This window comes from Musca domestica, unplaced genomic scaffold, assembly GCF_030504385.1.
Source record: "Musca domestica strain aabys unplaced genomic scaffold, Musca_domestica.polishedcontigs.V.1.1 92, whole genome shotgun sequence".
Lineage (NCBI taxonomy): Eukaryota > Metazoa > Arthropoda > Insecta > Diptera > Muscidae > Musca > Musca domestica.
In genome coordinates, this window is record NW_026712441.1 from 1,789,668 (window position 1) to 1,801,237 (window position 11,570).

General features: G+C 39.0%; 1 protein-coding gene across 1 annotated transcript; it reads left to right on the forward strand.

Annotated features, from left to right (window-relative positions):
* The first annotated feature begins 2,968 nt into the window (after positions 1-2,968).
* Positions 2,969-11,370, forward strand: LOC131807006 (uncharacterized). The gene is made up of 2 exons (XM_059132016.1): positions 2,969-3,192; positions 10,129-11,370. The coding sequence occupies exon 2, from the start codon at positions 10,167-10,169 to the stop codon at positions 11,349-11,351; it is 1,185 nt and encodes a 394-aa protein (XP_058987999.1). The 5' UTR covers positions 2,969-3,192; positions 10,129-10,166; the 3' UTR covers positions 11,352-11,370.
* The last annotated feature ends 200 nt before the right edge of the window (positions 11,371-11,570 follow it).

Here is an 11,570-nt window from a genome sequence, read left to right on the forward strand (position 1 = left end):
CACACATTCCAAATTTCAGTGGAATCGTACATTCATTTTGTCATTGAAATTAGAGATACATAGCGTGTTTGGTGCATCAAATACATGAAATCGGTCGAAAATATATATGGGAGCTATATCCAAATCTGAACCGATTTCAATTTAATTTGACAAATTCATTTTGGCTCCCAATTCCGTTACTTATTTTAAATTTCATTAAAATTGAAAATACATATCGTGCTTGGTCCACCAAATACATGAAATCGGCCGAAAATGTATATGGGAGCTATATCCAAATCTGAACCGATTTCAATATAATTTGGGAAATCAATTTTTTAAATAAAATCTATCACACATTTCAAACTTCCTTGAAATTGGGGATACATAGCGTGTTTGGTGCATCAAATGCTTGAAATCGGCCGAAAATATATATGGGAGCTATATCCAAATCTGAACCGATTTCAATATAATTGGACAAATTTATTTTCGGATTAAATCCCGTCACACATTCCAAATTTCATTGGAATGTAACGTTCATATTGTGTTTGAGGCATCAAATAAAGGAAATCGGTCGAAAATATATATGGGAGCTATATCCAAATCTGAACCGATTACAATATAATTTGGCAAACTTATTTTTGTTCCAAATTCCGTTACGTATTCCAAATTTGAAGACTGTATCTTCAACCAATCAATAGATATGTGCATATAAAATCTAAACTTTTGGGAGGTACCTCCGATTCTGATGCTATATCTCCAGTTCCAAGTGGAAATTCAAAAATGTATATAGCCTATGTTACTTTCAGGCGATGTTGCAGTATATATGGAAATTTTCAGGAAAATCTATTCACCGGTTTTCGAGTCCATAAATTACAAACAAACAAACAAACAAACATACAAACATTTTCCTCTTTTATAGATATAGATTTGTGATGCGTATACGTGTGCATAACGTATTCGCCTGCCTTCAAGTTTGCAACAAGTGCCTTACAAAAATACAAATATATTCGAATTTGTTCAATCTTATTGAAAATTTAATTATTCCCAATTTGATTCGATATCCAAGGCTATATAATTAACATTCAGAACTGACTGATGTTATATTTTTTCTTTTTCGCATAATGGCAGCCTTAAAAAGTATGAATATATTTCGATATTGCTCTTGCTGTTGTATTTTTTGTTCGTTTTCTTGTGCCTCATATTTCTGCATTAATGTTGTGACCATCTGTTGGCCAATTGGGTTTGTTGGTTGCTTTGGTTGCAACATCCTTTGCATCCTGTACAACTGGGACTTAATTTATGGGCATGACATTTTTTCTCAGCCTCAAGCGTCTGATGTGCTGCAAACAAAGCAGGCTAGTTCTTCTGTCTTTTACGGTGCTCGTATTGGATTCTATGGAATTTTACTGGCATGTGACACAGTTGGCACGATGGTCAGAATAGTATCATGGTCGTCGGTCGGTGTGCCTTTGAATTTGTTTCTAATTCTTAGAATTGCATTGCATTCACTGCTTGTGGGTGTAAATGTAATTGCATGTTAATAAAGTTATTTGAAAAATAAAATACATAGAAAATTCAGTCATGTTCACACACTAACTGACTCAGTGACTGACAGACTGGCCCGGCAACGAAGCAGTGTTGCATTAATTATTCGAAAAAATAATGTGCAACATTATGTGCTTCACATATTGTGAATAGAATTTGTGGTAACGAGTTTTTGTTGTTGCTGGTTTTATTTTTTCATTATTTTCACAATCTTGTTTTGTGAAAATTATTACATTAGAACAACATGTTCGAAATAATAATGAAGTGAAAAATATGTGTTTTGGAATTTTAAATGAGATTTTACCACCGAACAAGTAATGTTCATTACATTGTGTAGTGTTAGTTGTCAGAGTCATTGGGTATGTTCCTGGCAAGAATATACATTTTTAATATTTCAGAACAGGCTTTATGTATATATAGACAAATATTTAAAAAAATAATTGTCGTTGTGGGATTCCAACCAAGGGCAGTATGGTTTCAGATGCAAAATCGGTGTCAAACGAAAATGGCCATTTATCATTTTCTTCACCATTTTCTTCTAGACTAAATTTAGTCTGATGTGCCAAAATTCAGATCATTTGGACTGATATTGGCTATTTGGTGCACAATTAAGCCTAAATTTGTTGAAGATATATATGGGAGCTGTATCCAAATCTGAACCGATCTTGACAAAATTGTATACACTTATTTCAGAGCTGTATTTGATATCTGGCTCCAAAGATTATTTTTGTGAAATGCATATTACGCTTGTGAGGGACTTTGAGCCCCAAATCGGATAAAACATATATATAGGAGCTTCACTGAAAACCGTTTATCTGAAAACCGCTTAACTGAAAACCGGTATATGGGGCCATACACAGATGTGGACCTGCATAAGTAATTTTTTGTGATAACAATCCGTGAAATATAAAATTTGTTTATATATGGAACCTACATATATAAAAAAATGTTATATTTACGTTTTTACGTTTTTTCTAAAGTCAGAAAAGAAATCTATTTCTCTTGGGGATGATCGAAAAATATTTAGAGTTAAAAAAAAAATAAAAATACCAATTTGGATGGTCATTGAAGGATGAAATAGACCATAACTTTTATAAAAAAGTATGAACATTTCCATTAAACTACCTGTTTAATTTAGATTGGTAATTATTTGTTTGTAACGTTAACAATGGGTTAACGCATAATTAATTTGTAAATGATTAACCTCGTTTAGATCTGTCAACATAAATGTAAACAGATCAACGAGTGGCGAATGGGGCCAAAGCCTCCACCTTCCTTCATGTTTTGATCGTTGGTTTCACACTCGTCTCTTCTATCTCTCGATACGAAGTCGCGCTCCCCCGCTATTGTGCAAATCAGGTAATCTGTCTTACCAATTATTATTATTATTATTATTATTAATAAATACGGCCTTTGCCATAATTCTTAAAACTAAAACCCCCCTATTGTGTTTTTATTTATTTATTGGTTTGAGCTTTGCATATTTCCCCGCATTGGCGCAAACATTGGTCCATTCGTACCGGATTACGAACGAGCTGTTGGTAAAAGAAGTAATCGTTTTCTTCTTTTTTCTTCTAATTGCAAAGCATATCATCATCATCACCATCTATACAGTCCACCACATCATCTCCTTAACATCATCATCGTGTTTCTATCAAAAACAATCAGGTACGTACAGTGAAAAGAGTGCCGGTGAATTTAAATAAATAATTTTCTTGAAGAGAAAAGAAAAAATAAACAAATTGTGTAAAAACAACAACAATCGCGTCGTTGATATTCCTTGTGGCCGTCTTACAACGCGTCGCTTACCCCGTCCCCTCCGTCTAGTTTGCAAATATTGTTTTGCCGACGGCAAATTGAAAATAAAGAAAAATCAAAATAATTGAAGAAAAGTGTATTTTTTAGAATTTCTGTTGAAAATAAAATATTGTTGTGCGGTGTCATTTTAATGTGCATCAAATTCACCATCGATTGGTATAATTGAAATTTTAAAATTGTTAAATTTTTTGCAAAATTGCATTTTTAATATTTAAAATATTTTTCACTAAATCAGCCCCCAAAAATACACTTACTTCAATTGCAGTTGGTTTTGTTGTAATTGTTGCGCGTTAATACGGTTCATATCGTTGCTTAGTCGGTCAGCCGCTTTACTCACATACGCATACATATATACGTTTGGTATTGTCTGTTGTGTTACAGGTGACCCTTGATAAACGCAACTTAACATATTTTACAGGTGAACCTCGATAAACTGAACCAACATAAAATATTAAAATTTTTCAAATTTTATTTTTGATTATTATTGAATGATAATTGGGTGTCAGAAAACGACGTTTTTGAAAAATTAATAACGCGTACACCCTACGATCGGTCAATACGACTTTTTTAAATAAAAAGTGTTAAAATTGATTTTTTTCGTTTGGAATTTCAAAATTTTAATTACTTTTGGAGATTTTAAATAAAATTTTTATTTTTTAAAATTTATTTTTTGAGAATACGCTACATTTGGTAGTTGGATTGCCTAAATAGTAGGTTAACTGTGGAAATAAAAATAATAAAATCTCAATATTTTCGGTAGAAAATAATAAAAATTTGAATATTTTGAATTGTTTGTGCGCGAAAATACGTTTTTTTTTTTGGAAAACTTACACAATTTAACAATTTTTTATTATATATTGATATTTCTTTGATATATATTTGATATTTTTATTATTTATTTGAACATTTTCACATATTTTTCATTGTATATTTGCATTTGGTTGCTAAATATCTCAGCGGAGATTACAATTTTGGTGATTTTAGACCGGTTTTTTGATATTTCACTATTGTGTGAGAGGTTCAAGGCATTTATTTCTCAAGAAAATTTCGATTTCTTTGGCCCTACAGTGCGGTTTTGTTAGATTTTCGGAAGCTTTTCGGTATTTTTCTTGAACTTTGGAAAAACTCGGTTGATTTTTTGAAACTTTTGGAGTTTTTGTATAAACTTTTGTGTTTTCTTCGTATATTGTGCGAAGAAGAATCAGTAATTCGTGGATTTTGTATAAATTATCTGAGCAATCGTGCTTTAGTCGTTCCCTTCTTGCTTTTTGTAGTACAGATTTCGGGAAATTTATTCACAATGTCATTCACCCCAATTGATATGTTCACTAGAACTTCGGATGCGGTCATCCAGTTTAATGCTCGTTTCAATACGATGCGTGATGACCAGCTCGATATTCATGCGCTACAGTCTCATCTTAGTGCATTAGAAAAACTTTGGACGCAAGCACAGGACAAATTTGAAAAGTGCTGTGATTATATGATGTCGTCAGTAGAGACGACGAAAGAAGTTATCGATGCGGTTGATCAGAAATACAATTCGTCATTTCAAATCTATGTCGACTGCCAGTCCGCAATTAATAGAAAGCTAGGGCAATTCAAAAAATATCGTACTTCCTCTATTAATGGTAGTCTTTGTGGTTCGGTTGCCTCGTTGATAGAAACGCCGGGCGAGACTTCAGCTAAGTCGCCCATACAAAACTCGCAAGCTACGGGCAACAATTTGAGTACTTCGACTCATGCTTCCCGCGAATCATTCGCAGATACAAACTCCGCTTTCCTCTATTGTGAGAAATAATAGTGCCAGTTTTAGAACTACAGAGGAAGTTTCTCATTTGGATTGTGTCCATAACCTTGCCCTACCGCCGTGCGATACGGACATATTTGAAGGTGATTTCCACTCATGGCCAACATTTAGGGATTTGTTTACGGCTATATATATTGTTAATGGTCGTCTTACCGACGTTGAAAAACTTTGTCATCTGGTTAGAAAGACTTCTGGTGAAGCTCGCGAGATTGTATCGAAGTTCCCCTTAATTAATCGTAGTTTCGAGCTCGCGTGGAAGGCTCTAGTTGAAACTTATGATAACCCTCGGCTTACTGGTTCATAACCAATTGAAAGTTTTGTTTGATATTCCGGTCCTCTATAGTGAGACTAGTTCGGGATTAAAGTCGATCCAACGTGGTATCAATGGATGCCTGTCTTCGATGTCCGTGTATGATGTCAATACGGAAAATTGGGATCCGATATTAGTATTTTTGTGTCTCCAGAGATTGCCAAAAATTACTCAGACTCTTTGGGAGCAGAGTGTTAAGGATAAATCTTCTCTTTCGTCCTGGAAGGACTTGGATGCCTTTCTCACTGAGCGCATACGTATGCTCATGTGCCTCCATGATATGCGTGCTACAGATCAGTCTAAGCGGTCAAATAATAGTAAAGTTCAAGCGCATCATTCAAATATCAGAATTCCAGAGCCACCGCGTTCTCCCCGCGCTTCGAAAGGTTCAAATTGTTTAATTTGTCAAAATCAACGTCATAAATTGTATGACTGTCCCCGCTTTAAGAGTTTCACACCCGCTGATCGATACAAAGTAATGAAACGTCATCATCTTTGTATCAACTGTCTTAGGAACGATCATGAAGTTAAGAATTGTGATAGCAAACGTCGGTGTTCGAAGTGTAACAAGTCCCACCATACGTTGTTGCATCGGGATGATATTACCTCTAGTAATTCAATCGAACTTCCACTGTTACTAGCAATGCCCCCAGAAATTCGAGTGCTACGCCTTCGACTGTCCCCCCTAATTCAGAAAATTGCGCGCCAGGCACATCCGCCGATTGCTTGCTCCGACAAGTATTTCACGCCGCGCAGAACAAGGCTGTACTCTTAGGTACCGCAATGGTGAATATTGTTCATCTAGGTGTTTCATTTCCTGCCAGGGCGTTAATAGATCCTGCTTCCGAGTCCTCTTTCATTTCAGAGAGACTCCAAACTCGTTTGAAGCTTCCTGCGCGTTCTACGAATGCTGTAATTTCGGGAGTTAGTTGTTCACTCTCGGCCACTGCTAATAAAGCTTGTCGTATACAAATTAGCAGTCCTTTCGACCCTTCGCTGAAATTGGAAACCAACGTTTTAGTTTTGCGTGCCATTTCTGGAAATCTTCCCTCGTTTGTGGTTAATTCCGACTTAAGGTCACAAATTCCCGATCTTCGCTTGGCAGATGTTAACCTTTTTGAATCTCGTCCCGTCGATCTGCTGTTAGGTGCTGATCTTTATCCAAAAATATTGTTAGATGGTTGTCGTCCCATTTTGTCTGGAGCATTGCTTGCTCAAAATACTGTATTTGGTTGGCTTGTTACGGGTCCTATCCCAGCCACACAAGTTCGAACATTTGCCACTACTGTCGATGTAGCAGAGGAAGACAAAATCCAGCAGACCCTTTTGCGATTCTGGGAAATCGAAGAGCCTCCTAAACGCAAAATATTATCTCCATCGGACCGTTTTTGTGAGGAGAATTACGCCGGACTACTCGTAGGGACTCAGAGGGTAGGTATATAGTTACGCTGCCACTTAAATCTGAGATTAGCGCTATCGGGTATTTGGGAGAGTCTCGAGCGAACGTCCTCAAACAATATTATCGGAATGAGAGTTCTCTATTGAAAAAGCCTGAATTAAAACTAGTTTACGACCAGGTATTATCGGAATATTTGGAACTTGACCACATGAGGCCGGTACCCGCAAATACTTCTATGGATGTCCTTTCGTGTTATCTACCACATCACCCCGTCATAAACCTAGCAAAACAGACCACGAAACTTAGAGTAGTGTTCAATGCCTCGAATAAAACGTCGAATGGGCAGAGTCTTAACGACATATTGCACGTAGGCCCAACTTTACAACAAGATTTAGTTCTTTTGATCCTCCGTTGGCGTATCTTCAAATTCGTGTTTAACTCGGACATTACTCAAATGTATAGGCAAGTTCGTGTAGATTCAAAGCATTCGCCCCTTCAGAGAATTTTGTATCGGAATTCAACAACAAAACAGGTCCTAGACTACGAACTACAGACAGTGACGTTCGGTGTAAATTGTGCACCATATTTAGCGATTAGAACGCTTCTTCAACTGGCCGATGATACTGAGTCAGAGTTTCCCCTCGCGGCGCATATATTGCGAAAATGTATGTACGTTGATGACGTTTTGGCAGGAGCTCACGACATCGAGACTGCATTGGCAGCTAGGGACCAGTTGATTAGGGCACTATCGTCGGCAAAGTTCGAGCTGCGAAAATGGACAGCGAATAATAGAGCTATTTTGGATTGCTTCCCCCCTGAGCATTTGGTAGATGCTCAGCTTTTATCGTTTGTAGAAGCTAGTAGTTCTAAACCCCTGGGTATTAGGTGGAATGCGCGTTTAGATTGTTTCTTCTTCGAAGTGAGTCCTATTGTCAATAAACACTTCACTAAAAGGGAAGTTCTTTCGGCAATCGCGAAATTGTTTGACCCTGTCGGTTGGTTGGCCCCTGTGATTGTTAGGGCGAAAATGATAATGCAGAAGATTTGGCTGGACAACATTGGTTGGGATGATCAACTTCTGGCAGCTACTGAGGCTGAATGGAGAAGTTTTGTCGAAACATATCCGCATGTTAACTCGATTAGGATACCTAGATGGGTTCAATATGTGCCAGGATTTTCTGTTGAGCTTCATGTCTTTTCCGATGCCTCGGAAAAGGCATACGCGGGGGTAGTATATATACGTGTCGAGTCCCCCGATGGAAAAATCTTCGTTAATTTGCTATCGTGCAAAACGAAAGTCGCCCCTTTGAAATCAATTTCGCTTCCTCGCTTGGAACTTTGTGGAGCAGTTTTAGCATCAGACCTATTGAAAGCTATTGTGCAGGAAATAGATCTGGAATTTAATCAAATTTATTGTTGGGCAGATTCGACTATAGTTCTTGCCTGATTGAAGAGAACCCCCTCTACTTGGACGACCTTTGTAGCCAATAGGGTGTGTCGAATCCAAGAAAATGTTGGCAATTATAATTGGTACCATGTTAAATCTGAAGATAACCCTGCTGATTTAGGAAGTCGAGGATTGTCTCCGATAGAATTGTCAGCCTCCCCCCTATGGTGGAACGGTCCTAGTTGGCTAGGTAAAACTAAATCGGAATGGTCTATTCGTGATCTGGCTCCGATTAGTACTGAAATGGAAATGCACCCCGTTAAATGTCACTTTGCTTTCTTTCCGTCGACATTTAAAGAGATTTTGGAAGACTTTTCTTGTTTGCGTAGAGCTCTTCACTTCATTGTATACGCGTTTCGATTTATTCGTCAAACACATCCCCGGTATAGAAACCATTACTACTATCCCACTAGACGCATTTCCTCGGCAGAGATTATTGACGCACGTAATTATTGTGCAATTACGGCTCACAAAATATATTTCGTCAGCGATTATAAGAATCTGTTAGGCGTTAGATAGTAAGAGTTTGTTGGCTCCTCTCAATCCTTTCCTAGATGACAATGGTGTCATGCGAATGAATGGTAGACTGGTAAATTCGCCCACACTTGCACCTTCGGAACGTAAGTCCTATAATTGTCCCCTATAGGAGTGCCTTTGCTCTACGGTTGGTAGAATATACCCACCAAAAATCTGTCCATGGTGATATCCAGTTAATGATGCGAACTTTGAGGTTGGAATATTGGATTCCGCGTATGAAAAGTTTGGTTCGGCTGGTCGTTCGTCGCTGTAAAGTGTGCCTTCTGTTGAAGAAACGTGCTTGCAGACAATTTATGGCTGCCCTTCCCCCTGAGAGAACAACTCTTAATCGACCTTTTACAAACACTGGTGTGGATTTCGCAGGTCCGTTTGATGTAAAATCGTATCTAGGTCGGTCTTGTAAAATAACAAAGGGCTATGTATGTGTCTTTGTATGTTTCTCTACAAAGGCAATTCATTTGGAAGCAGTGTCCGATTTGTCGACTGCTAATTTTTTGGCTGCGTTACATAGATTTATTGCTCGACGTGGTTGTCCCCATTCCATTTTTTCGGATAATGGAACAAATTTTGTTGGAGCATCGCGTGAACTTCAAAGAAATTTTAAAGATTTCCTCCAAAAAAGCGCTGACTCCGCCTCCTCGTCTTTATCAGACCAGGGACTATCATGGCATTTTATACCTGCCGGTGCCCCTCACATGGGAGGGTTATGGGAAGCTGGAGTCAAGAGCTTCAAGTTACATTTTCGGAAGCAATCTCGAAATTTAAAATTCACGTTTGAAGAATTAGCCACGGTATTGGCTAGGATCGAAGCTTGTCTTAATTCTCGGCCGTTGTGTCCAATGTCGGACAATCCAGGAGAAATCGTTGCATTGACGCCAGGTCACTTCTTGATTGGTGCCCCCTTGTTAGCCCCGCCTGAACCTCTCATCACAGAGCAACCATTAAGTCTAATTAATCGGTTTAGGAAAGTTCAGGCCCTTGCCCACCAGTTTAGTTTAAGGTGGAAAGATGAATATCTCAAGCAGTTGCATATGAGATATAAGTGGAAATTTCCCCAAAGAGATATGGCGATTGGCGATCTAGTCGTTGTTCGTCATGATCAGCTTCCCCCAACGTCGTGGAAATTAGGGCGTATAGAAAATGTTTTTCCGGGCACCGACGGTCATGTTAGAGTCGCGGACGTTCGAACGGAAAACGGCGTTGTAAGACGGCCCATTACAAAGTTGGTCGTTTTGACCGACCACACTCCCGCAAACGAATAATATTGTTCTCTTCTCATTATATAGTATGTCGGTGAAAATCTATTCGGAAGAAGAACTTTTGAATGTTGATGACGGTTTTGATTACTAATGAACCTCGGCCCACCGATCCCCAAGCTGGAATGTCGTCAGCTGCAGTGGAAGCAGCCCTTGTTGAGCCGATCGCGGCTGTAAAAATCTCAGAACGTGGGTCCGAATCCGATAAAGCGGATTCATCTGCGGCCCTCGCTGAACCGATGCAAACCGAGTCCGAATCCATAGCAACGGATTCATCTGCGGCTCCGGTTCTTGATTCACCCCCCAAAAATGATACATTACAAACCGAGTCCGGATCTTCGGGTCCATCTGCGGCTCCGGTTGCCACACCTCATTTGGAGGAGTCGGAAAAGAATTTAAGGTCCGAGACCCATAAGGTTTCATCTGCGGCCTCACATAAATGTCGCCTTTGTGATCGCATGCACCCGCTGGATAGATGTAGTGACTTCCGGGTTATGAATGTTGACATGCGACGTCGCATTGTCCTAAAATACAATGACTGCATACGGTGTTTATCTAAATCCCACCAAGCTAGGGACTGCCGAAGCAAAAGAAAATGTGCCGTATGCAATGAAGAACACCACACCCTCCTTCATGAAGATACGAAGACCGTGGTTAAACCCACTAATAATCGTCAGCGTCGTCCGCGGACCGAGTACAGGTATCGGTCACGTAACAGTCCGTATAGTCGTCCGTCTGATAACGCTCCCCCCTCGCAGATAGGATTGGTCGGCTTGTTGTCCCTCCAAACAGGTATCTGCCTATCCCCGACTTTGATAGTCAAAATTATGTCGTCCGATCGACCCACTATTGTGAGGGCGGTTTTGGACCCGTGTAGTAGGCAGAGTCAGATATGTTCCTCTTTGGTGCATAATCTTCGACTCCCTACTTCTAGAATCGAAGGTAGCCAAATATGTCGGCTGACCGTTAGTTCGATCTATGACCGGAGTCAGTCCATTTCAATTGTGGCTGTGGTAACCAAATTGGACCATGCGCTTACGCCTACAGCGGTTATCCCAGAGCGCATTCGTGACTCATTTTTAGGTCTTCCTTTGGCAGATCCCGATTTTAATAGGCCTGGTCGGGTGGCCTTGGTACTCGGGCCGGAAGTTTATGCCAGGGTCGTAACTCATCGGGTGCAAGCGACGCCAGGGTTGCCGATAGCCCACTACACCATATTTGGGTGGGTATTGTCGGGCATATGTAACATATAGTGTTACACAATGTTTTTTGAAAAAAAATTAATGAATTGAGAAATAAAAGAAAAAAATTGAATTAAATTGAAAATGAATTAGAAAAAAAAGTTGAAAAAATGTATTTATTATTGTATTTTAGTTACAACATCTCAATATGTTGCAAGGTGGGCGGCATGTTTAATTTAGATTGGTAATTATTGTTTGTAACGTTAACAATGGGTTAACGCATAATTAATT

Excerpts from the sequence above, each read along its gene's own strand:
- LOC131807006 (XM_059132016.1), top strand. The coding sequence starts at position 10,167 with ATGTTGATGACGGTTTTGATTACTAATGAACCTCGGCCCACCGATCCC.